The sequence below is a fragment of the Bos indicus genome, chromosome 21 (assembly GCF_029378745.1).
Source record: "Bos indicus isolate NIAB-ARS_2022 breed Sahiwal x Tharparkar chromosome 21, NIAB-ARS_B.indTharparkar_mat_pri_1.0, whole genome shotgun sequence".
Classification (NCBI taxonomy): domain Eukaryota; kingdom Metazoa; phylum Chordata; class Mammalia; order Artiodactyla; family Bovidae; genus Bos; species Bos indicus.
In genome coordinates, this window is record NC_091780.1 from 25,539,199 (window position 1) to 25,565,980 (window position 26,782).

The 26,782-nt window shown below is 49.2% G+C and overlaps 1 protein-coding gene and 1 long non-coding RNA gene across 4 annotated transcripts in view; one reads left to right on the forward strand and one right to left on the reverse strand.

The window, feature by feature from the left end:
* Nucleotides 1-911: 911 nt before the first annotated feature.
* The window catches only part of RASGRF1 (Ras protein specific guanine nucleotide releasing factor 1), a 100,290-nt gene continuing 74,419 nt past the window's right edge, over nt 912-26,782 (reverse strand). The window contains exons 21-27 of one of the 3 annotated variants that reach the window (XM_070775234.1): nt 23,571-23,674; nt 22,012-22,096; nt 17,826-18,023; nt 13,761-13,840; nt 7,317-7,434; nt 4,788-4,856; nt 912-1,424 (exon numbers count right to left, since the gene is read on the reverse strand). In XM_070775234.1, coding sequence (XP_070631335.1) covers nt 1,332-1,424; nt 4,788-4,856; nt 7,317-7,434; nt 13,761-13,840; nt 17,826-18,023; nt 22,012-22,096; nt 23,571-23,674 — 747 coding nt within the window. In that variant the 3' untranslated portion in view covers nt 912-1,331. Of the gene's footprint in view, nt 1,425-4,787; nt 4,857-7,316; nt 7,435-9,479; nt 12,063-13,760; nt 13,841-17,825; nt 18,024-22,011; nt 22,097-23,570; nt 23,675-26,782 lie in introns of those variants that run through there. The other 2 variants (XM_070775236.1, XM_070775235.1) reach the window with 2 other exon arrangements.
* Nucleotides 4,427-9,343, forward strand: LOC139178192 (uncharacterized). Its single transcript, XR_011562586.1, has 4 exons — nt 4,427-4,551; nt 7,308-7,388; nt 8,617-8,663; nt 9,158-9,343. It is a non-coding gene; the product is annotated as an uncharacterized lncRNA (long non-coding RNA).

The following is a 26,782-nucleotide window of genomic DNA, read 5'->3' on the forward strand; positions in this document are numbered from 1 at the left end:
TCCAGACCTCTGGTCTGAGTCCAGAGCCCGAGAAGGACCAAGTGTTCATCAAAACACTCCTTGAATGAATAAATGAAACCCATCAAAATTCCACCGTTCACCCTGAGATAGAATAGATTTATTAGCAAGAGGTAATCAGGAAACATATATTTTTACAAAACTGGAAATTGTTTTCCAAACAAGCTGTAAGTTGAAATATTATAGGACTTGAAATAGAATTCCCATACCACTAGGTATCGCTTACAGCAAAAGTTGTCTGTCTGTCGGAGTGGAGCATGCCTGCCACTTCAGAGTTGACCTGTGTTTTCTATACTGTACAATGTAAAAAATAGATGGTAGTATTCACAGAATAAGCACTACAGTACTATATTCCTGCTAGAAGGCATTTAGACAGGACTACAGTATATGCAATAAAAACACTTGGTTATTGAGTTCCTAAATCTACAGTGTGGTACTATTTTTCACAAGGCATACAGACTGGGAGCATCTCAACGTAAGCTTTGTAGTGACCATTAGGCGGCTCAAAGAGGAAAAGTGACATTTTTCACGTGTTCTCGACTTGCAGTGGATGCTGGCCGCCTTTGGCAAAGTCGACACGACTTGGTGTTGTGATTCTGTTTTCCTCGGGAAGTTCTGGGGCCTTGTCCAGGGCTACGGAGACCTATGGTCATGCCCCCTGGTGCTATTTCCAGAGCCGGGGGCAGCATGGCACCAAGGCGGCGGCCTCCAGGGCTGTCATGGGGCGTGGTTTTCAGCGGACAGGACCCTCTTCCCTCTGGGTCACTGGGAGGTGCGGAGTTTGGAGACCTGCGATTTGGGCTGGAAAAGCTGCTCTGGAAATCGGCGTCACCATCAGCAGGAAGGTTTGTCGATGACCAGACTCTGGGGTATGGTTCCCCCTCCCGCCTCCCCCCACCCCCCACCCAGTTATCACAACTACATGGAACATGCCGGAGGATGTTGCCTGGCTGACTCGGCCCAGGGGCCTGGGCTGGGGACAGACAGAAGCAGGACGGGTGCCTAAGGGTCGTGTATGCGCGGGGTCTGTTTTCCCTTCGGAGAAGAGTAAGGGGCCGGGAAGGACAGACTGAGAGGACGGTTGATGAAAAGAACCAGGCACTGCAGGAGACGAGGGGTGGGGTGGGCAGACCAAGTCTTAAACGGTGCAGAAATTCATATTCTGGTTCTATGGGAATCTAAGAACAAGAACGGATTTGTATTCTTGGAGAAGCACATACTAAAGAAGAAAACCCAGAGAAACCAAACGACTATGTACAGTATCATAGAGCACGTGTCCATGTGAGCGGCTGGATCTGGGCTGGGTACCGGCTTCAGGTGGGGAGTTTTGGTTCTATTCGGAGAGAAGACTCGTAGAGGCTTTCTTCATCCATTACAAAAGATTGGTCCAGTAAATACTGGGTTACCTGAGAAAAGGAAAAGAGAAGGAGGAATGCGAGGTGATGCCATCTCCACAATATACTAGGTGGTCACTGAGTGTCTCCCAGGAATCAGGCAGCATCATGGGGAGAGGGGCATCAGGCTTGCACATGAGGCAAAGATGCATTAAAAACAATGTGTCTTTTTTAAACTGTTTATGATTTTGCTTCTTTATTATTATTATTTTTTGGCCACACTGCAAGGCATGGGGGATCTTAATTCGTCAACCAGGATTGAACCCGTGTCCCCTGCATTGGAAGGCGGACTCTTAACCACTGGACCACCATTGAGGTCCCTGTTGTGTCTTAATACTATTTTTTAGTATTGCCTTAAGTTTTTGTCTTCAGAGTAATAGAAAATCACATATGGTCAAAATTACTCTTGACCACCATTCCTATGTGTTAGAAGACATATTTTAGGCTCATATCAAAAAGTCGTCTATATCTATGGGACTTGCCTAGTGGTCCAGTGGCTAAGACTTCACACCCCCAGTGCAAGGGGCCGGCGTTCCATCCCGGTTGGGGGACTAGATCCCTACATGCTGCAACTAAGAGTCCAAGTGCTGCTGCTAAAGACCCTTCGTGGTGCAACAAAGACCCGGTGCAGCCAAATAGATAGATATTTCAAAATATAATCATCTCTATCTATGGGCTTCCCTGGTGGTTCAGCTGGTAAAGAATCCGCCTGCAATGTGGAAGACTTGGGAAGATCCCCTGGAGAAGGGAGAGGCTACCCACTCCAGTATTCTGGCCTGGAGAATTCCATGGACTGTATGGGCTCTCAAAGAGTTGGACACAAATGAGCAACTTTCACATTCACATCTATATCTCTATATCTAAAATGTCAACTGTAGCATCTGGGCTGTGGATGTATGGGTGTTAACAGTTCTTTCATGCGTGTGTGCTCAGTTGCTTCAGTTGTGTCTGACTCTTTGTGACCCTATGGACTGTAGTCCGCCAGGCTCCTCTGTCCATGGGATTCTGTAGGCAAGAATACTGGAGTGGGTTACCATTTCCTACTCCAGAGACAGTTCTTTCAGTGTTTCCATATGTTGGAAAAATGTTCTTAAACATTGGGATTATGTAGCATGAGAGAATCCCCCAGGAGCCAACCATGGAAGCTGAGGCTGTGTAAGAAAGGAGGCTCCCCGTTCTTCCCCTCACGAGGCTCACTCCAGGGCAAAATCTCAGAGTGGAAAATCAGGAAGAGTCACCACATGGATTAAACTATTCTCCTTCCTCCACGTGTCCCACTTCACCCAGCTCCTGAGTGCTTTGCTGGACTCTTGTGTGTTAAATGTACGATGAGAGATCAGAGCCCAGTCTCACAGTCAGACCCCCACCCTTCATAAAGAATCTCTCCAAGGCTCAGATGGTAAAGAATCTGTCTGCAACATGGGAGATCTTGGTTCCATCCCTGGGTCAGAAAGATCCCCTGGAGAAGAGAATGGCAATTCACTCCAGTATTCTTGCCTGGAGAATTCCATGGACAGAGTAGCCTGGCAGGCTACAATCCATGGGGTCACAAAGAGTCAGACAGGACTGAGCAACTAAACACTTTCACGTTTCCAAGGTTCAGTGACTTGTCAGTTGTTTGGAGCTGAAGGTTCATGTTTTTCCACAGACACTTAAATCAGGAGGAAGAAAACAATTACATTTCTTAGCATGTAATCAGGAACCTTCTGATAGCTGCTGGAGAAAAATCAAGTCCTTGTGAGCTTCTTTGCTAGTTGACCCTCTGCTACTGTGAGGGACAGACCCGGCTGTCTAGGATGCTGACCATTAGTCACCAATGAAAAGGTTACTGTGTCTGACTAATGGCTCTCAACCAGCACCTCCAGGAAGATGACCTCAGATTTCACGTCTAGACGAACTCTGATAAAAACATGGCAATCTTAAACAGCTATGGGAAACAGACCAGACTTATTTTTTTCTGTCTTTTAAAAAATTACTTATTTTTATTTCTTGGCCATGCCATGTAGCATGTGGGATCTTAGTAGCCCAAGCAGGGATCGAACCCATGCCTCCTGAAGTAGAAGGGTCCAGTCTTAACCACTGGACCACCAGGGAAGTCCCAGGACCAGACTTTTATATCTAGCTAGTAGCTTCATACGAACAATTCTTTGTAGAGCACAAAATCTCAACCCTCCAAACACTCTGGAAATCATCAGACTGGTCAGTTTTCTCCATCATGAGTATTTGTTTCCCTAAGAGTGTTGCTTCTTTTGAGACTGGCAGCAAACACCACCACTGCAAAGCTGTTAACAGAAGGAGCCTGAAGGGCATGCTTAAGATTTTGTGACCCATAGATTGTAGCCCGTCAGGCTCTTCTGTCCATGGGATTTCTCAGGCAAGAATACTGGAGTGGGCTATCATTTCCTTCTCCAAGTCTAAAGGGCAGTAACATTTATTTGTATTGTACCTTGGAGCTTAAGGGCAAGTTTAAGAAGGGGGCATAGGCCTAATACAGCCTGGTACCTGGTGTATGTTCAATAAGCACTTGCCAAATGAAAGAATGAGTGAATGACAAGGAAAAAGTGGCATACTTGATTAAGGCTTCTCTTCCCCCTATGGCTATCAATTAAAGACAGAGTGAGTTCATGGAACCTGGCAGGAGACAGGGCAAGTCTATCACAAAGGAGTGCATGCGTGTTCAGTCGTGTCCGACTCTTTGTGACCTCATGGACTGTAGCCCACCAGACTCCTCTGTCCATGGGATTTCCCAGGCAAGAAAACTGGACTGGGTTGCCATTTCCTCCTCCAGGGGATCTTCCCAACCCAGGGACTGAACCCAAATGTCTTACGTCTCCTGCATTGGCCAGCAGATTCTTTACCACTGAGCCGCGTGGGAAGCCCCAAAGAAATATGTGCGTGTGTATGGTCTGCTAACAGAATAAAAAAAAAAAAGTTTTGCTGTGCTTGCAAACACACACAAAGAATGAGTGATGCAATTGGCGTTGGGAGGGGAACTTACTTGGAGGCTGGGGGACTTTCTGCTGGGTGCCCTTTCTAGCTGTGAATTTTGAAACTGGTGAGCATTTCAAAAAGATGTGATAAACACAGCCTCTCTTGCCTCCGAGGAGACCAGGCATGATTCTAAGCCATCCTGTGGCAGGTAAAGATCAGATGGGAGCTATGGGATGACCACAAGCTCTGTCTGAAGGAGAGGGAACTTGTGGCAGGTCAGGGGACAGGACACAGGGAGGAGGGCTTCCTGGAAGAGTGGGGCCCAGGGAATTCAAGGCAGAAAATGCTTGGGTTTGGAGGGGGAGGGGAAGAGGCAGGAAGAAGCGGGGTGCCGCCACAGCACTCGTGAGAAATCAGAAGTGACTGCAAATGCTGCCAGCTTACCTTTGCTTGGTGCTCGATCTTGTAGGCAGTTTGTTGAAACTGGCGGATCTCTCGGATGATGTGGGATATCTGCAGGAAGGAAGGAGAGTTTTAAATATTTATTTTAACTTATATTTATTATTTATTTGGCTGTGACATGTCTTTGTTGCCACATGTGGGATCTAGTTCCCTGACCAAGTTTCAAACCTGTGTCTCTTGCATTGGGAGCATGAAGTCTTAGCCACTGGGCCATGAGAGAAGTTCCAGGAAGGTGAGTTTTAGAAACAATTTGCTCTTAGTATCACCCCTGGACGCCCTCCCCCTGCAGAACAGAAGGGACATCAATAGCCATCAACTCAGCCTCTTAATTTACCTCCTGGGAGATGCTACTGAAGCATCATGATTTTCCTTCTACCAGCAACCTGCCTCAAAGGCTGATCCTTGGTAAGAATCTATAAATCTATAGGTTATAAGGGGTAACACAGACTATCTGTCCTTCTCTGACTTATTTCACCAAGCACAATATCCTTGAGGTCCATCCACGTTGCTGCAAATGGCAGAACCTCACTCAATTTATTTATTTATTGAAGTATAGGTGATGCACATTATTATATGTTACAGGTGGACAATACAGTGATTTACAATTTTTAAAGGTTATACTCCATTTGTAGCTATTATAAAATACTGGTTACATTCCCTGTGTTGTACAATATATCCTTATAGCTTATTTTATACATAACATTTTGTACCTCTTAGAACTTCATTAATTTTTAGGGCTGAATAATATTTCAGTGTGTGTGTGTGCACGTGTGTGTGTGTATATATATATATATATATACACACACCACATCTTCTCTTGGAAAAGGAAATGGCAGGCCACTCCAGAATTCTTGAAAATTCGATGGACAGAGGAGCCTGGTGGGCTACAGTCCATGGGGTTGCAAGAGGCAGAAACAACTTAGCGATTAAACCACCACCACCACCACATCTTCTTTATCCATTCATATAATCTATAAAAAACACTGAATCATTATATCATATACCTGAAACTGTCACAGAATTGTAAATCAACTATACTTCAATAAAAAGATGCATATTCTGAAATGTAAAACATATATTCAGTCAGATTACACTAAAGATGATGAAAATTATTTTAAAGACTCACAGATAATATAGTAAGAGAAAATTACCAATAATTTTCTTTGAATAGTGAAAATAAATGAGTGATTTTGTTGCTAAAAAAAAATCCTGATGACCCTGATGCTCGGAAAGATTAAGGGCAGAAAGACAAGGGGGTGGCAGAGGATGAGATGGTTAGATAGCACCACTGACTAATGGACTTGAGTTTGAGTGAACTCCGGGAGATGGTGAAGGACAGGGAAGCCTGGTGTGCTGCAGTCCATGGGATCAGAAAGAGTCAGACATGACTTAAGGACTGAAAAACAACAAAAATTACAGTATGTGATTGAGAGAGAAACACATCACTTGATCAGTGGTGCCAGCTTATCCAATATCCTAAAACAGCTCCCCTCAACTCCAGCAACAGCTAAAGGCCACTTTCCATGTGCCCACGGTGTGCAAGACCACACAAAGTCTCCCTGTCCTGCCACTAGGGCAGTGCTGCCAACTTGCCCTTGACAGAGAAATCTTACCAATTAAACAAAACCTTAGGAGGAAGCCCATGATACAGAACCAATACAAATAGAGGCTCCCTGGCTGGAGACAACAGGGGAGAAGCATGGGTATAAACAAGGCTCTCTGCTGGAAGGGGGTCTTCATCTCCCCTCCCAGGTCCTAGATTTCTCTGGGGAAATTGGAAACCTACTTGCTTAGAAATGATTCGGCTGTGGCCACATAAAGCAAGGGCTTTTCTAGGACTTCCCTCATGGTCTCAGTGGTTAAGAATCTGCCTGTCAATGCAGGGGACACAGGTTTGATCCCTGGTCTGGAAAGATCCCACATGCCTCGGGGCAAATATGCCCATGTACCACAAGTACTGAGCCTGTGCTTAGAACCTGTGAGTTGCAACTACTGAAGCCCGTGTGCCTGAGAACCTGTGCTCTGCAACAAGAGAAGCCACTGCGATGACACTGCAACTAGAGAGTACCCATGTGTAGCAATGAAGACCCAACACAGTCAAAAATAAAGAAAATAAAGTTAAAAAAAAAAAAAGCAAGTGCTTATCTGAACAACACTGGATGGGCTTGGAATGAAGATACACCTTTGAGGTCAGACAGAGCCCCAGACCCGGCTCTGCTGTTTACTTAGGGGTAATCTTGGGCTGGTCCTGGATCTCTCCCAGCCTCAGCTTGCTCCCCTGTAAGGTGGACAACACCCACTCCTCAGCCTGTAGGTGTTAGAGGAGGGAATGGAGGTACAACTGGCTCAGGGCAGGCCAATGCTAATCGCCACTTAAGGGGGTTACTGTTCTTACAGGAGGAGCAGGGCTCAGGTTCCCAAGTCGGCCAGGCCTGGAGGCAGAGCTCCGGTGGGCCCAGGCTCGGGTTTTGATGACCCCTCCCCCTCCCCGCTCTGCTGCAGGGAACTCACCATTCTCATCTTGGAGAAGTTGACCAGGCCGTCCTCCGTGTAGTTGGGCGTACCCTCTTCGATGAAGGCCAGGTCAGTGAGGTACATCCCCAGGTAAGGGACACAGGGCGGGTCGCAACTTTGAAGCAAACGGCATTGACAGAGGTTTTTCACTTAAAACGCTGGTGCCTCTCCCAAGAAGAGACACACCCCTGTGGGTCACTCGCTTTGCTGAATGGAAAGGGGTTTCTATTTGCCAAGAGTTAACAGTAGCGCTTGGGGCTGAATTGCCTGCTGGGCAAGAGGGTCAGTCCTCTGGATGGTGGGGGTTGACATGGTGCCAGCTGGGGCTTCTCAGTGGACCATCCCCTCCCACCCCAAGCTGGAAGGTCCCCCTCTACCTGTCTGCTCGCCTTCCCAGATAGAGTCCTGGGGCTTGGCCGCCAGCTCCTGCCGGGCTCTCCTTTCCTTTCCATCTCTCCCCTGAAACTTTCCATCGCAACCTCATCCCAGAATCACGTCCTGGGGGTGCCTTGTAGTGCCACCCCCATTCCCGCCAGTCACCCCCAGACACTCTCTCCCTGAGATGTCTCTGCCTTTGTTTCTCGCCCCACTGGGACTTCTGCCCACCCAGGCACTGAGCTACCAGCACAGAAAGCCCTGCTCTCTGAGACCACTGTCCTGGATGTGGTCTGGGCGGGGGTTGATGGCCTTTGTGGGGGATGGGCCAGGCCTCTCTCATCTGTGGCTCTGAAGCAGGGGTTCCAGTCACTGGTCCTTCACGCCCCGTCTGGTGCCTCTTATGGGGTGCTGGGTAAGGGGGTGATGCTGTGATGGCTCTGGTGGTCACTCTGCCCCGGCAGAGCTCCTGACAGCTCCCTCGAGGGACTCCCCACACAGTGCTCTACAGACTCCTCTCAGCTCAGCACACAGCCACAGCAATCCTGCTTTCTGCCACCTGTCTCCTGGTGGCAACTCTGCCTCTCCAGAGGGAGTCAAGACAGGGAGGACGGTAGAGCAAGGATAGAAACCTGTCTCAGTCCTCTGTCTGCTTGCTCTGTGACCCTGGGCCATATCTTTCCCTCTGGTCCTCAGGCTCCCCTTGTACAACAGCGCTCATGTTAGCTGAGACAATTCTAGGTGATTTGAAAGTTGATTTTAGGTGATGCTCAGACACTGTTTAAATAAATCGATTCATATGATGATAAACATTTGATTTTCACCCCCACCACCCAGCATCATGAGTGTCAGCATCATGGTTTTGACACTTCCTAACACTTGCCATTTCCTTCACTCTTTTTTTTCTTTTTTGAACAAACAGTAACAGGACTCACTAAGGATCAGAGCCTTGGCATACATCAGGATCTGGTAAGAATTTAATAACATTGTTTTGTTTTCACTGTATTTATTTTTTATGGTAACCATATATATTTATGGCAAATATGCTGGTTTCCCATTTGCTATCATGTTGGTTTTTCTTCTTTAAATAAAGAAAATAAATTTAAATATTTATTTCTGGGAAATAGTTAATTTAAAGGAGACTATTAAGTACATGCAAATACAGCTGACACGTGGGTATGACAAAGTCTTAAAGGAGGTGGATTTTTGGAGTTTGAGAAATAGTGGAGAGGAGAAATATTATTTGAACTGTCAGTCTTGACTCCTTCATGGGTGATAAAATCAATTTGGTGAATGTTGATCAGATTTTTAAAAAAGTTTTAAAAAAGAGAGAATAGGGAAATATCTGAGTTCATTGCATGGTCTAAAATTGCTTTGAGACATTTTTGTCCCTTTTAGGTATATATGTGTTTGTATACAGGGTAACACTGTCAAATATAATTTTATTTTTTTCTTTACTGCAGGTTGTGGAAAAAAAAAAAAAGAAGAATCATGCTGTCACTGGCAGACCTCTCTGAGTCCTTCCGGCCATTAATAGTTCATGATTGTTATCGAGTGGGCCAAAAAGTTCGTTCTGGTTTTTAACATCTTATGGAAAAACCAGAATCATCTTTTTGGCCAACCCAATACATGCCTGGTTTTCCATCAAACTCCAAATCTGAAGTACAGGCTGGTGGATCTGATGGAGAAAAGAGTTCAAAGGTCTTAGAAGCCACTCTGGGGCTGGAGGGCTGGTTGGTGGCTTCTGGGGGTGCCCCACTCCTCCTGCCCTTGGTGGGCACCAGGCAGTCTGGAGAGCTTGGAGGACCTCTTATCTTGGACAGAGGCAGAGGGAAGGCTGAGTGACTGCTCGCTGACTGTGAATGACTGAAGGAAGCAGGATGTTTTTGAATGCCTCACGGGGTCCTGACCACCCAGACCAGTGAAAGAATAGCTGAGGTCCTCAGGCCACTCGGTGACTTCCCTGAATGATTTATTGGGGGTTATGACCCAGGTGTGGAAAGATGATGGGTGGGCAATTTAGTCACTTGCATGTGGCACCACCAGTCCCGGACTCTATTCTTGTTCATCACCTACATAGTGAGGGGCTTTAGGGAACAGCACACTTCATTCAGTCATGTACACACACACACACACACCCCAGAGTCCAGAGCCATGTGGGAAATATATGGTGTTGTCAGAGTGGCTAGAGTAAGGGACAGTGGGGGCAGAGAAGGCTGGAGGAGGGCCCCCAAAGGGCAGTACTGTGTGGACACAGACCGTGCTGAGCATCTGAGTGTACAGGGAAGCACAGTGGGGGCTTTGTGTGGGCAAAATACCCAATGTGCGGCTAGCTCTGAACTCTCACGTGGCCATCTGACCTGTTGGGTGGGGTCCAGCCTTGCCTTGCATCAGGGCCTGGCCAACAAGGCTGTTATGGACGGAGGCAGAGCCCTCACATGCCTGTACCTGACGTTCTAGGGAGCAGAAAGAAAGTGCCCACCCCCCCAGTCTAAAAGCTGCTTCTGGTTTCCCAGGCACCACCTAGACATGCTTGCCAACACCTGGTGACTCCTGGCACCTGGATCTTATCTATGATCATTTGGGGCCCCCAAGCCTGATGTTTCTGCCAAGAAATTCCTGATGATGTCAAAGGGGATGAAAGAAATGAGCTGGCATCAGTGACTGAAAGCAAGATGCAGCTGCCTGATGGGGTTCTCCACCGAACCCCAGGAAAGGGGAGGTAACAAGCAGGGGTCACCCTCTGCTCCTCCCCCCAACCCCCACCCCTGCCTGTAAGCTGGACTGCCCTCTCTTACAAGCTTCTGGTCTGGGATCTCCTCTCTTTCTCAGGGAGGGGATGAGGGCTACCAGGGGCTGGACTAGAATCCCTGGGGTCAGGACCAACAGTGAGGGTATGTGGTGCAGGGAAATCAGGTCCTCAGATTTTGCGGAAATTTCTTTTTGGTAATGCATTGGGAGTGGGGTGGGGCTCAGAATCCTTTTTGCCACCTGGATTCTACCTGCTCTGCAGTTTCATGAGCAAGAGACCAGGCTTCGTTCTGTGGCCACAGGCTAAAAATAAAGATGCAAACAGATATTTGCTCCTGTTGGAGCCCCTGAAACTCCAGGACTGTGGATCCATCACATCCACGTTCATAGACGGATGTCCACACCATCAGGAGGTCGTATGGGGTGGCCTGCTGCTTGGCCAGCAGACTTGCTCCCCTACAGCTGTCCCCATCCTCCACTTAGGGGAATAGAGGGGAAGGGCTGTGACAGGAGCAGCGAGAGCCTGGCTCCTGTGTGCCCTCCATGGGCATCCTATTCAAACTAAAGATAGACGTGCCAATGAGCAAGCATCTGCTGGGTTAAGATTACACAGATGGGCAAAGCTGGAACTGGCCCCTCAAGAGCTTGTGACCAAATTTTACAGCAAAATGTTGTCGAGTGGAGCTGTGGGCAGCTTCTGGTCACTCAGTGGATGATAGGAGGGACAGTCTTGTGGGTTTCACCAGGGTGTGGTTTGAGGAAGGAGAAAGGGGAGATCACATCCATGTGGGGGCATCAGGGCAGCGGACTGACAGGGTGCACACAGCAAGCCTTGTAGGTGGCCCAGGAGATATTTAAGAGAGTAGCTGGAGACAGGAGGTAGGATTTGGGGGTACAGTCTTGGCTGGTAAAGCTAAAAGGCCACGTGCTAGCCTGGGTGCTGCACAAGGCTGCATATTATGATGACGGACTAAAAAGGACACCCGGGACATCAGAACAGGTCTGAGGACCCATGGACCCACACAGTGAGGCCTATCATGAGCTCCTTGTCTGGGCGACTCACCAACTGTGCCCACCCACCACCTCATGCCCTCTGATCTCTGCCCCTCGCCTGGTGAGATGACCCCCAAGTCTTCACATACTGCTGCTTTATGTGTAAATCTTGGTGCTTCTGGAGTAAAGGGGGATAAACACATGTCCCAATCTGTCCTTCCCCTGCCTGGCCTGGCCTGCATCTCTGTAAGGTAGGAACCTGGTTTGCATAAAGGTCTCAGTGGCCAGAACACCTGAAGGCCACCTGTGCCCTGCATGGCTGGGTGAAGAGGCGTCTAGGGAGGCACTTACACAAGCCCACAGGGAACCTGAAAGAGGGGAGACAGGATGGGGACGCAGACAGAATGGGGACCACGGAGGCGGTGAGGCCGTGGCGGTGCTGGGCGAGGAAGCCATGTGAAGGAGGCAGATGGAGCAGCACCTGGGGGCGGACGGACGGACGGACGGACGGACGGACAGGTTGGTGAATGTGGGGGCAGCTCCCCACAAGCACAGTCCACAGGGGCTCGCGGAGCCCGGGCGGAGGAAACACGGCCGGACAGCACAGATGGGTGGAACATCTGTCTGAGGACACAAACAAAGTGGAGATGATGGTCAAGGCGATGGGACGCAGAGCCAGCACGAGGAACACACCAGGGATGACGGGAGAGAAATGAGAAAGGTGGACGGGGCTGGCGGGAAGGGGGTGTGGGGTGTTGAAGTCACTGGAGGGGCTGGAGGTGTGAAGGGTTCCATCCCCAGGTGCTGGGGGCTTTAGCGGGCCTGCTGTGGGCAGTGGTCATGGGGTCCCTCTTGGAAAGGAGGAGAGGCGCTCCCGGGCTCCATTGGAGCCAGGGCCCTGGGGTCTCCCAGGGACTGGGAGGTCCAGCAAGTGGCCACCTAGGAACGGAGAGCAAGGGTGAGGGCCAGCCCAATAGGCCACGTGCTCAAGTGCCCGAGAGGAACACGGAGGCAGAGACTAGTGGAGGAACCCCAAGGGAGCATCTAACGAGAGTGACAGCAAACCCATGTTTCAGGTGAGTGTGCAGCCTCGGCACGTGACAAGGGGCTGAGTCACTGCTGTCCAAGGAGAGCTGGCCTGGCCTCTCAGGCAAACCACAGGGCACTGGCTTGGGTCAAGGCCTGGCTCCATCACCATTTCCCCCAATCCTTTGGCCAGCCACTAGCCCCTCAGTGTCCTCCTTTGGAGAAACATCATGGGAGATCTTGTCTTACAATGTGGTTCTCAGTGGGGGCAATTGTGCCTCCCTGAGGGTATCTGGCCATGTCTGGAGACCTTCCTGGTCCTCATAACTCAGCGGGGGCGGGGTGGACGGGGGCACTGGTCCCATGCATAGAGGCCAGGGATGTTTGCATTCTTTCATGCACAGGACAGCCCTCACCACAAAAACTATCCTGGTCTAGGGACTTCCTTGGTGGTCGAGTGGTTAAGACTCCACGCTTCCACTGCAGGTGGTGTGGGTTTGATCCCTGGTCAGGGAACTAATATTCCATATGCCCCAAGACTGGGGAAAAAAAAGTAAAAGATCCAATGCAGGAGATGCGGGTTTAGTACCTGGGTCAGGAAGATCCCCTGGAGAAGGAAATGGAAACCCAGTATTGCCTGGGAAATCTCATGAACAGAGGAGACTAGTGGGCTACAGTCCAAGGGGTCAAAAAGAGTCAGACATGCCTGAGCGACTTAAAAACAAAAGGACAAGAGGACCGAGGTTGAGAAAGTTCACCTCCTGGACAGTGTTAACAGGGCCAGGGAAGTCACAAACTTTGCAAACTGTGAAGTGTCAATTACTGGTAAAATCGTATTTGTTTGATTCCAAGATGCCGTTTGTCTATAAAACGCACTCTTGTTTTGATGACTAATTATCAAGTACAAAAAGGAAATGCAATCATATGAAATAAACGCATTGACTATGAGATGTAGCCTGACATCAGAAATAGTAAAATATAAAATAAAATGTGCATTTTGGAATCAAGGAATCTGGCACATCTATAATTGCTATCACACCTACCACACTTCTCAAGACTATTCCTGTGTCTCTCTCTGGAAATGCCCCAACACCATGAATTTTCTTTGGGAGATGATGGAGGACAAAGCTGACCTGCCCTGGGGTCTGGGGATGTGTAGGGATTGGTCTTGTGGGAAGACAGATGGACAGACAGACAGACAGGCTTCCTGCTCCGGCCAGGTGAGGCACATGAATGCCTCTGCAATGCAGTTCTATGATTTAAAAAAGAATGGTGACAAAATGACACACAACTTACTTTTTCAGAGCTTCTCTCAGATTCTTAAATCTGCCCTCTGATGACACAAGCTTTTGGAGCTTGTCAATCAAAGCTTTAGTCTGGAAGGAATTAGAAGCATTTACTAGCACACAGCACAGGTCAAAGCCCGCGGCTCTGGCCCACACTCCAAGGCCCTGTCCCACCTTGAGATGGGGCAGGTGGGTTCAGGGACTTCCTGGGTCTAGCAACTTGACCCTGAACCCGTGAGGAGGTGGACAAGGATCTTTGCTTTGTGTGCCCATGCTCATACATCTTTCAGAAACTGTGCGTGGGGCCAGGAGGGTCCAAGTGCTGGGGTCCTGAAACCTGGGCTGTTGGGAACAACGTGATGGGTAACTCCAGAGAGCCGGAGCCAGAACAGGGCATCACTGGTGTTTCACCATCATGACCTTCCTCATCACTGTACCCAAAGGATGCGACCATCTCCTCACACCTTCACTTTTTTTTTTTTTTTTTTACACCTTCACTTTTATATATCAGGCAGTGAAGTGAAGTGAAGTCACTCAGTTGTGTCCAACTCTTTGCGACCCCATGGACTGTAGCCTATCAGGCTCCTCCATCCATGGGATTTTCCAAGCAAGAGTGCTGGAGTGGATTGCCATTTCCTTCTCCAGGGGATCTTCCCGACCCAGGGATCAAACCCGGGTCTCCCGAATTGCAGGCAGACACTTTACCATCTGAGCCACAGGGGCACCACCCAAATTTAATGGGCTTCCCAGGTGGCACTAGTGGTAAAGAACCTGCCTGCCAATGCAGGAGACATAAGAAACTTGGGTTTGATCCCCAGGTAGGGAAGATCCTCTGGAGAAGGGCATGGCAACCCACTCCAGTATTCTTGCCTGGAGAATCCTATGGACAGAGGAGCCTGGTGGGCTATAAGTCTACAGGGTTGCAAAGAGTCAGACGAGTGAAACGACTTAGCACGTGAATTTAAGAATCAAGAAAAAAAAAGATGGTGAATAAACTTATCATCAAAGAAGAGAATACCTTGATGGAAAAGAGTAAAGTCTGCAGCAGAGGGTCCTCTCTGCCAAATGACCAAGGCAGGCCCCACCCACACATTAGGTGGAGCCACTCAGGCGGCTGGTGTTTGTCTTAAGGGTCCAGGTGGGTGCTGCGGAGCATGTCCTGGGTTGAGCCTGGGTTTGTGCTTCTTCCCCCGCACGACCTGGGGAAAGTCCCTCACTTCGGAGCTCCTCAGCGCCCTCATTTATAAAATGATGAGATGAGTAGTGATTTCCTTTCTAGCACCAAGCCTCAAGATTCAGAACATGGTTGAGAAATCGGGCCAGAGACCTGCCGTGCACCATAGATTAATTTTTATATGAGAAACCTACCCACAGAAAACAAGCCAAGTCTTCATTCGGATGGAAGAAGAGATCAGTGTGTGCTCTTCAAGGAGAGAGAATGGCAAAACACAGCCCCTCCATGCTGGTCCCTCCATGTCAATTAGAAATGTGGTCGCCTGGTTTGGACCAACCCTGCTCAAAGGAAAAATGTATTCTGGGTCTGAGGAAAGAGACACATGCTTCCTAGCATAGGAAGAAGCCCCACCAGGCCAAGGGTAGATGATTCTACTTTCGAGATGGCTGCTCTCAGATGCCCAGGCCAACCTCCACCCCAGGCTCCCAGCCACCCTCCTGCACTTGGCCTCTTTCCAGAGCTGTGCCCTCGCTTCCTCTTCTTTCCCCTCCACCTGCAGAGAAATGAGATGCAGCTGAGGCCAGATGTGGGGACTGAGGGTCAGAGCCCTTGGTGGGCTCTGTTGCCTCCATACTCTATACATCTATAGGCAAGTTCACACTCAACGCACATCCAGAAAATGGAAGGGTGGGTCTAGATGTTCCTTAAGGGCAATGCTCATTCAGATAGTCCAGAATTGTGGGTGACACAGCAGTTACACTCTCACATAGCTCCAGGTGAGGCATCATCATGCTCGTTTTCATTCTTTTTCAGTTGTTAAGTTGTGTCTGGCTCTTTGCAACCCCATGGACTGCAGCATGCCAGGCTCCTGTGTCCTCCACTATCTCCTGGAGTTTCTCATGTCCATTGGGTCATTGATGCTACCTAACCATCTCATCCTCTGCTGTCCCCTTCTCCTGCCCTCAATCTCTCCCAGCATCTGAGGCTTCTCCAATAAGTGAGCTCTTCACATCAGGTGGCCAAAGTATTGGAACTTCAGCGTCAGCATCAGTCCTTCCAATGAATATTCAGGGTTGATTTCCTTTAGGATTGACTGGTTTGATCTCTTTGCTGTCCAAGGGACTCTGAAGAGTCTTCTCCAGCACCACAATTTGAAAGCATCAATTTTATGGTGCTCAGCCTTTTTTTTTGGTGCTAGTGGTAAAGAATGCACCTGCCAATGCAGGGGATGTAAGAGATGCAGGTTTGATCCCTGGGTTGGGAAGATCCCTTGGAGAAGGGCATGGCAACACGCTCCAGAATTTCATGGACATAGGAGCCTGGTGGGCTACAGTCCATGGGTCTCAAAGAGTCGGACACAATTGAGCACATACACACACTGGCTGGCCCTGGGTCTTGAATGACATCCTCGAGGCAGGCCAGATCACACACTTTGCCCTCTAACTAATCTCAAGTTGCACCGTCCTAAGAGAATGGAAGACTTCAGGATGGTGTAGGCAATTCCCTCCCAACTCTATGACAAGGGTGATGTAGAGAATGAAGCCAAAAAAATCCCAAACCCTCAGTGGGATGGGAAAACAAAGCCTGGTCAGAGGGCCTCTGGAAAAGATGATATCATTCTGATGGAACAGGGAAGAAGAAGAAAGATGCTGACCTGAAATGGGTCACTCGGACTCTGCCCATAGCCATGTTTGAACCTTGACAGACTGAACAGCCTAGGTGACCTGGAGGTTCTACAGCAGCCTCGCTCAACCTCAGACTCCAAGAGCTCATGAGGTCGTGTGCCACATGTGGGCAGATGTGGCGTGCTGCCCTGAGCTCCTGCACTGCCAGCCCCTGTTCTTCCACTCGCAAGAGAGGCATCTTCCAGCTTTTGTCCTGAGCCCGGCATCCCTGTGTGCTAAGAAGCAAGTGGACCAGCCTCACTGGGTGCAGTGCGGATGGTAGGGGTGCTCTGCAGTCCTGCTGTCATCTGGAGCTGGAGTGTCTGGTTGGCAGTGGAAGGGCAGCAGAGATGTCCCAGGATGCCCTGAGTCTGGCTGTTTATCCAAAGAGGAGGGATTTATGGACCTGCCGCCTCCCTGGGGCATGGAATCATGAGCTGTCATTGGCATGAGAAGAGTAGTGAGGAACAGGTGATGAACAGAACCATGAGGGGACACAGTATGCCAGTTCAGAATGGCCCAGATGAAGCAGGCTCCTTGGAGACCCTGGGCCCCACACAGCTCACCTGGCTGTAAGACCAGACAGTATATTACTGATGCCTTTGGAGGCATCCCCTGACCCCTGGCGGTCCCTGTCCAGCTTTCAGGGACATCCAGTAGTACACCCAGGAGCTGGCCCAAATGCCTCCTCTCAGGAGAGCTGTCTCCTGATGACCCCAGGGCATAGAGCTTTATTCCTGAGGAAGACTCTGTCTTATGGTTTTTCAGAATCAGGTTCTGAGTGAATAACCATTAAGTTCATATATAAGATCAGCAACTGTCTAATGGGTAACAGGGACAAGTTAACTCTCTGGGGGCCAGAAGGGTTGTGAAATCAAAGTCTGAGGAGAGGACTTGCAGGATCATCTGATCACCATCTTGGTAACCTGCAGGTTTGGACTGAGATCCCCCAAAAGTCACCACTCCTTTGTCCCAACTCAGGGAGAAGAGTGTTGGGAGCAACAATTACTGTCATATGTCCCACTCTGAGGTACTGACTATTCAAGTGGGAATTAAAGTCCCACAGCGTGCTAGTGCCACACTGTAGGCCTGATATCTGGTCTCAGGAGAAACAGGAGAAGAGGTTCTCTAGTTTACCTGAAGTGTTGGCCCTCACCCTGTCCTTCATCCACCTATGGATGGTGGCCCTCTGGTCTCCCTGCCCCAGCCCCAGCCCAGCCCAGCTTCCTGCTGGTACCTGCTTAGAGACTTTGAGCCACGTCTTTTTCAGCCGGAAGATCGCGCTCCGGTTCATGGACGAGGTGATCTCCAAAACAGCATTGTAGTTGTGTAAGCATCGGCATATGTCGGCCACGGCCACCCACTTCTCGATGGTGCTCACCCTCGCGTTGATGTCCTCGTTGCGGACGATTTCTGAAGCGATCAAGTTACTGATCTTTAAGTCCATGCAATAGGACAAGAAAAAAAAGTAAAGGGAATAAGTACTGTAAAGATGATAAATCACCATTATTTGCAGACGAAATGATTGTTTGAAAATTCCCAGAAGAATGAATTGGAAAACTGCTGGAATAACCAACAGAGCTCATCAGGGTAGCTGGTTAAAGATTCAGTATACAAAAAGAACTTTTAAAAATATAGTAGCAATACCAAATTGGGCTCCAAAATCACTGCAGATGGTGACTGCAGTCATGAGATTAACAGATGCTTGCTCCTTGTAAATAAAGCTATGACAAATCTAGACAGCACATTAAAAAGTAGAGATATCACTTTGTGGACTAAGGTCTGTATAGTCAAAGCTACGGTTTTTCCAGTAGTCATGTACATATATGAGAACTGGACCATAAAGAAGGCTGAGTGCTGAAGAACTGATGATTTCAAATTGTGCTGGAGAAGACTCTTGAGAGTTCCTTGGACAGCAAGGAGATCAAACCAGTCAATCCCAAAGAAAATCAACCCTGACATTGGAAGGACTGATGCTGAAGCTGAAATTCCAGTACTTTGGCCACCTTATGTAAAGAACTGACTTACTGGAAAAGACCCTGATGTGGGGAAAAGATTGATAGCAGAAGGAGAAGGGGCCAGCAGAGGATGAGATGTTTGGATGGTATCACTGACTCAATGGACATGAGTTTGAGCAAACTCTGGGAGAGTGCAGGTCAGGGAAGCCTGACGTGCAGCAGTCCTTGGAGTCGCAAAGAGTCGAACACCATTGAGTGACTGAACAACAGCACCAATTAGAAAATACAATGAAAAAGATATCACCTTCAAAATACCAGTGGGAATCTGTAAATTACCTGGAAACTTTAATGAGAACTATGTAGGACGCTCCATGAAAAATAAAGTTGCCAAAGGTAATAAGAGGACTGATTAAGGAAGAAAAGGATTAGAATTCAAAATGGGAATGTAAATGTCTTTTTTCAAAACTAACAAGCACGTTCAATGCAATCCAATAAAACATGCAATGGGAGTTATCTGAAAGTCTGACAAAGTGATTCTAAAGTTTATCTGGAAGAACAGTTAAGAAGAGTGAAGGTTTGAGGAAATCTCCCACCATACAACTGAAGCTTGGAGAAGACACACACTTTGCAGTAACCCTTGTCTCGTTCACATATCCAAGGACTCCTCTACCCTGCCTACAAAGCAAATAATCACATATACACACACAAACTACATGCGGGCTGGACTTGGAGCAGCCAGGGGTTGGGGAGGTGGTGGAAGCTGGAGCTCAAACATCAGAGAACTAGAACTGCAAGGAACTGGGGCAGCAAGAAATATTGGCCTTGCCTGTACATTTCTTTGCATTTTCTTTGAGTCTACAATCGTTTCAAAATAAAAAGTACGAAAAACACGACTTGTTATTAAAAAATAAAGATAAGAGGACACTTACAGATGAGTATAAATTATAGGGCTTTACCACCCAGCATGGTCTTCTTTAGAAAAGTTTCTAGAGGATGCACATAAAGAAGAATGAGTTTAAAATGATGTAAGAATGGAAAACCACTGAAGTGAATCAGGAAGGAATGATAGCACAAAATAGCACACATATTATAAGCCTTAATTAAATGGAAATTTTTTTTCCATAAAGAAAATACTGAATTCAAAACAGTTTTACACGTTATATAATTTTTTTAAAAAAGGAATAGGTTAGTCAAATTTTCCAGAGAGGAGAGAATGAAGGAATACTTGCTAGTTTATTCTATGAAGCTAGTATAATCTTGATACCAACACCAGATACAGATAACCTTAGAAGAAGGAAAAAGTACACATCCTTTTGTTTAATATAACATGAATATGTTAAATTTGTCCATGGAATGCAAGGATGTTGACTATTAGAGAAAAATCTATAACTGTCATTCATCACATCGATAGATTGAAAGGAGAAAAGCCATATGTCCATCTCAATAGATGCAGAAGACAGTTGATAAAATGCAATACTTATTTATGGTAAAAACCATTATTGGCAAACAAGGAATAAGAAAAAGAATTTCCTTAACTTGATAAACAAACAAATTCTATCCTAAGTGGAGAAATATTAGAAGCACTCTTTAAGGCAGTTCAGACGGTAAAGAATCTGTCTTCGATGTGGCAGACCCGGGTTCAATCCCTGGGTCAGGAAGATCCCCTGGAGAAGGGAATGGCTGCAGACTCCAGTATTCTTGCCTGGAGAATTCCATGGACAGAGGAGCCTGGCGGGCTACAGTCCATGGGGTGCCAAAGAGTTGGACACGACTGAATGACTAACACTGATAGAGATTAAAAGCAAGAACAAGATTCACTATCACCATTTCTGTTGAACACTGTGGTCTGGGGGCCAGGTCTAGAGGCACCCAGAGTGCAAGTGCATGCACCTGAAGGCGAGAAGTTCCTTAAATTTGTCCCTGAGCACTTCACACCAGTTTCAGCCCTGATCCTGGAGATCCCAGCCAGTACAATTCAATAAGACCAAGATGACTTCCCTGGTGGTCCAGTGGTTGAGAATCTGCCTGCCAATGCAGGGGACACAGGTTCGATCTCTGGTCTGGAAAGAGCCCACATGCCACCGGGCAAAGAAGGCCATGCGCCACAACTACTGAGTCCAAGCTCTAGAGCCGGTACTCTGCAACAAGAGAAGCCTGTGCACAGCTACAAAGGGTAGCCCTCATTCTCACTGCGACTAGAGAAAGCCAGGGTGCAGCAACCAAGACCCAATGAGGCCAAAATAAATAAATCAATTAAAATTTAAAAATTTTAAAAGAAAATTTGTTTTAAAAGGTAAGGCAAAGAATTAAAGCCAATAGGGCTGGAACCCAGCAAAGACAAAACCAAACCAAACCCTGTGTCAGGGAGAGATTAAGAAACAGTTTCAGGCTATGATTATCACCATCAAAGGGGCGCCCATTCTGTGCATGAAAAAAAGGTGAATTTTTAACAGAGATGGCCACACGCCAGGTAGTGATGAGGGCAGTCCTCCGGAGGTGGATTGTGTGGGTTCGAAGTGGGCTCTCCTGCTGATGACTGGGGATGAAATTTAACCTCCTCAAGCCTTAGTTTCTTCATCCATGACAGAGAATAAGAAGATGAGGCTGATGAAACCCTGAGCACAGTGCCTGGCACATGGTCAACATGTAATGAATCCTCACTCCATAGTCTCGTCCTTTACTTACTTGAGTCCTGGGCACACAGTGGGGGAGGGTGGCCGGGGGGAAGAGGGACTTTTTTGCTGCCTCCTGCTGTGGTTGGAGTTGTGGGTCAGGTGTGGTCAGACTCAGGCCTCGTGTGTGTTTCCTGAGGGCCCTGCCCACTTCATCACGTCCTCTCTCCTGCTGCACATGCTGCTCTCCACTCTGAAGCTGTATTCGCGACAGGGTTCCTTCTCTGAGCTCCAAAGCCTCGATTGTTTGTGTTTCCTCCCGGGATGAGGGTCCGCCCCAGGCTGTGGTTGGCGTCATGTGGCTTTGACCAGGCCGTCAGGACAAGTGGGATCATGTGCTCCCACTTACAGCCATCAAAGGCTCTTGTGTTGATGATTAAATGCAAAGGAATTAAGACGCTAAGTGCAAACGCCCTTGAGGTTGTCACGAGGCCAGGAGTGGACGGGTCCCTGTGGTTGCAAGCGCTGGAACTAGCGCGGATGTGGGGAAATCAGGAAGGGATATTTTCCCCAGGACTGGGGCTTTGCAGTGGAGAAAGGCCATGAGCTACCAGACACGGGTCAGAGACCTCAGGCATTTGCCCTTCAGAGTTTTGGTGTCTTCATATCTAAAGTACGATGACAGCCCCATCTTTTAGGATGAGTGAACTTTGAAAGAAATTATTTTGCATATAATTCACAGGCCCAGAGAGGACCCAGGTGTTATGTATCTAGCAGGTGTACAGCCTGTTCTGAGGGTCCCACCAAAGAGAAACCTGCAGAAAAAGGCACTGCACCCCCCACCCCTACTCACATCATTGAAATGCTTAGTGGTTTTCATGATATAAGGGGTCCTCTCATTCTTTTCCAGTTTCATCCACCCTTGTCCGAAGAACTCCCTGTAGGAAGTAAGGGAGAAACCCAGAGTGGGTGGGGTTAGGTTTGTTCTTACTGATTTCTATTCTGAGTTCTCTGCTTTTTGAAGTGGTCATTACTGGGGAGTAACTTTCTGCAGAGGCTTTGAGAGGAGGGGACCCTGGGGTCAGGTCTAGCTGTGTCCCGTACCAGCTGTGTGGCTTTGGGTAAGCCTTGGGGCCTCAGTTTCCTCACCTGTGAAATGGGAATAACGACAATACTCTTCTTACAGGGTCATGGAGAGGCCGGACTGAGATTTGGTGCTGAGAGCACATCAGGTCTGGTTTTGGATCTTGCTTCTGACAGGGAGAACCCTCCATTTTAAAGTCACATTGCAGAAGTTGGTCTGCAGAACAGGAAGGACAGAAGGCCACAGAAAGGGCCAGACAGATGGAAAAAGGTGTCTGCAAGCCATGCCACAGCGTGTTCTGGGAATGGCGACCTCACAGGACCACAGGCTGTCCAGGCCTCCAGGACAAGCTCCTTATTTGACAGTGACCGTGACAGAGTTCCATGGCCAAGAGTGAGCAGTAACTACTGCCCAGAATAACCACTGTCTCTACGCCTGGGAGATGCGGCAGATGTATAAAGGCTGACACTCCACAACCAGCGGGGGCAGCACCCGTGGCAGTGGGGGTCTCTGTGTGTGTCCGGTGGGGCTGTCTTTCTAGAAGGCAGAGATCCGGAGTCCTGTGATGATTTATGACCTCAGAATCGGTGACTCCAATTTCAGGAAACTATTCTAGGACACGTGTCAGAAACCCAGAGATATATTTAGTTATGAGGAGGCTTTTTGACCCCCACCTGTAAGTATAAAAGTGAAATCTGAAAACAGCCTCATGGCTTGGTGCACTGCCAGGGAATACAGTGTAGTTATTAAAAATGGTGTTCACAGATACCATTTTGGCATAGGGTCAGATGAAGAAAAGGTGACACAAATTATGTAGGTGGTACAGTTACAACTACCTGGGGGTGACTGACTATAGGCCAGAGGAGGTATTGATCAGGCCTTGGGGCTTCTTCAAAGGCCAGAGCTGTCCCCAGAGTCCATTCCTGCACATGCATACACAGAGACACATACACATGCATGTGCACACATTTGCTCACATGTACACACGTGCACATATGTGAACACATACTCTTTCTAGACCTCCAGAAAAGGAGCACGGAGCTAGATGCTTCTGGAAAACTGTGTGTGCATGTATCCGTGTGTGTATGTGTGTGCGTGTGTGCATGTGTGTGTGCATGCACAAGTGCAGCTGGTGGGGAAGGAGGGAGCCTGGGGACAGGAAGGGACAGGAATCCTTCATCATCCCTGCCGGCACATGCATTTATGTTTCTCTCTGTGGAGCATCAACCATGCAGCTCTGGAAACCTGGTGCACATGCTTCAGGAGGGGGACTCAGCTGTGATCGTGCCTGAGGAGGAAGGCGGGGGCTGGAACCCATGCCCACTCACTCATAAGGGATCTTCTTGAAGACGAGGTGATCCAGTAGGGTCAGTTGCTCCGCAATCTCCAGGGCTGAGTGGTTTTCAAAGGGCTCGGCCTTCACGCCTTCAGCCTGAGAGGAGCAAGGTCCAAGTCAGGCCCGCGAGGGGCCCCTTCTGGCTTTGGGGCCCCTTCCTAGAGGGAACATCCATCTTGATTCTGGTAAGTGGGAGGGTGAGGCGTGACTGGGGAGACCCCCCCTACCCCAGAAAACTGGCCAGCAGGGGACGGTGGGAGCTGGGAACCATCATCTGCTGTGCCCCGTGTGTGTGTGTGTGTGTGTGTGTGTGTCTGTCTGTCTGCAGGCCTGTGCTGCGCTTCAGTCACTCATGAGATCATCCTTACGCCAACACACAGGTGAGACCACAGAGGTGTCTGGAGGTTAATGACTAGCCCAAGGCGCTCAGCCAGGTTGATGGGGACAAAGCCTGGGCCATCTGATTCAGGCTGGAACCTGTTTTTTCCTTCGGGTCCTGTCTGTCCACACCTGCGTTATAGAACTTCCTTTTAAATTTCTTTAGGGGAGGACTCACAGGTGCAATGACCTCCCGTACCTCTGAACCGTGTCCACAACACAGTTGTTTGCCTTCGTCCTGGGTACAAGTCCCTGCCCCAAGGGCTACCAGGGACACCATGTCTAAAGGTGACCACTCCCCAAGCCCTCGACCAGGGAAATCTTCAGGAAGCACTCTAGGGAAGCGATGTCCCCATGGCTGGGATCAGACAAGAGGAGGCCTGCAGCCCAGAGGCCTCTGGGAAAGCCTGGTGGATCCGGAAAGGGTAACTGGGCACTCACGGGAGGAGAGTCAGGAACACGGATGCCCCTGCTCCCCTCCTGGGTGCTGACTGGGCTGTATAGGAGGAGACAGCTAGCTACCCCGCCCAGAGGGCCCAGCCAGTTCACTAATGACAAGGAAAGTGGGGGTGACCCCGTGTCAGGGGAACAAGCCTCCATCCTGGACGGAGTCTTCCTGCCTACTTCTCAGCAAACGGTCATTGAGAACCGCCCAGGCAGATCCTTGTGAGATGAAAAGATCAGAAGACACAGTCCTGGCTTCAGGAGCTCCAGGCACAGACTCAGAGCAGGGACAGAGTTTGGGCAAGCGGAGGAAAGAGCTCCTGCTGCAGCCTGTGTGTGGTGTGTGTGATGTTGTGTGTATATGTGTGTGGTGTGTACATGTGTGTGAGGTACGCATGGTGTGTGTGTGGTGTGTATGCGTGTGTGCATGGTGTGTGTAGAATGTACATGGTGTGGTGTGTACACGTGTGTGATGTGTATGTGTGTGTATGCGTGTGCTGTGAGTGCTGTGTACATGTGTGTGCTGTGTATGTGTACATATGTGTGTGTGGTGTGTGTGTGGGTGGTGGGCATCCATGTACTCCCCCCAGTAGAGTCGCCCTGGGCCAGGCACGGTCTGTGCAGAAGTCCAGATTCAGGAGCTTGAGTGTGGGGACACGATGCTACCAGGAATGACAGTTCTCAGGAAGGCAGTGGAGACGTGGGGATGAAGGTGGCACGGGCCACCTGGGTGCTCAGGACCCTCACGAGGAGCAGCCCCAGCCTCTGAAGCAGGGGCGACAGGCAACCAGCACAGCCCACCCTGAAGGCCCAGGCCTATCCTGGGGTGAGGCCGTGAGCTGGGGTGGGTGCCCAGGGCATGGACACCTGAGGAAGGGGCCTGGCCCGGAGGTGCACTGCCTAGGAGGAGCTGGCCGGCCCCGGGGAGTGGCAGGGCCTGGAGCAGAGGCCTGTGAGCGTCGTCACAAGAAGCCCCTCTGCTCTCTGTAGGGCCCTGGGGCTTCCTCCAGACTGGACGTGCCCCACGCAGGCCCTCAGATTCTGGGAACCACGTCAGGGTTGGGCGGGGAGCTGGGGGTGCAGCTGGGTGGGCGGGCGGCCCTTTGTTCTAGAAGAGACTTGGCTACACATGAAGTTGGAACAAGGGCCTTCAGGCTCTTGATGGGTGAACGTTCTGGTCAGGCCCCTGTTGGGAAACACGAGCAGTGTGGCTGCTGCTCTGAGTGGCCTGGCCAGTACGTGGACGTCCCTGGGCGGGTGCCTGGGGCACAACCCTGCAGCACTGCTCTTGGGGTTGGGGTGCAGGCAGGGCGCCAGCTGCCCCACGGATGGCTGCCCCCACCCCCAGGGCCAGGAGAACCCGCTCTAAGAGTCAGGAGCGGGGACGGGAGGGAAGCAGTGAGTGCAGGACTCAGAGGCCTGAGTCTTCCCATTGGCTACTCTGAACAGGCTGGATATCACTCAGTCTGACGAGTGGGCCTTCACCTCTGGGGAGGTCAAAGGTGGCCTTGAGCTTCCTTGGTCGCAGTGATGGGCAAAAGAGGCCCAGAGAGGGCCCAGCCAGGCCCCAGAAGCACACAGACCATCATCCCTTCCACTGCAAGGAACCCTGCCTTGAGCTCTGCCTCACTGCCAGGCAGGTGGCCACCTACCATGACCCAGCTTAGGTCACCCCACCTCCCTCTGCCTCAGTTGCCTCATCTGGAAGATGGGGATAAAGATACAGATCCACAGCACTGTTGAGAAGAGTCCTTAAGACTCTAGCACGCAGTGGGGAGCCTGTCCACACCAGGCCTGACTTCTTACCCTCCTCCTTCCAGGGACAGTGTGAGCAGAGACAGTGGGGGCTGGTTAGGGGAGAGATGAAAGCAGAAGATGAAGAAAACACAAGACTTGGTGTTATCAGTTGAATCTCTCTCCCCCAAAGATATGGTAAGTCCCCTACATATGAACCTTCAAGCTGTGAACTTTCAAAGAGGTGAACATGTGTTCGCATGTCCAGTCGTGTGAGTCAGTTCCCGTGTCTGGCGTACAAGTCACGTGCGTGCATCCTCCACAGAGGTTGTGCTGTGTGTATTTACTGTACAGTCCTATACAGAGGATAGCAGTGCAGCGTCTTTATTTCAAGTCCAGGATGTCCAGAAGCAACCGAAAAAGCAGAGGTGAGGAAGCTGGTACCACTGTACTCTTCAAGGTACTGTACTGTAAGATTAAAATGGTTTTCTTTAATTTTGTATTTGTTTCTTACATATCATTTGTGTGAAAAGTATTATAAAGCTACGACAGTACAGTACTATATAGCTGACTGTGTTAGTTGGGTACCTAGGCTGACTTCGTTGGATTCACGAACAAGTTGGACTTATGAGCAAGCTCACAGAACTC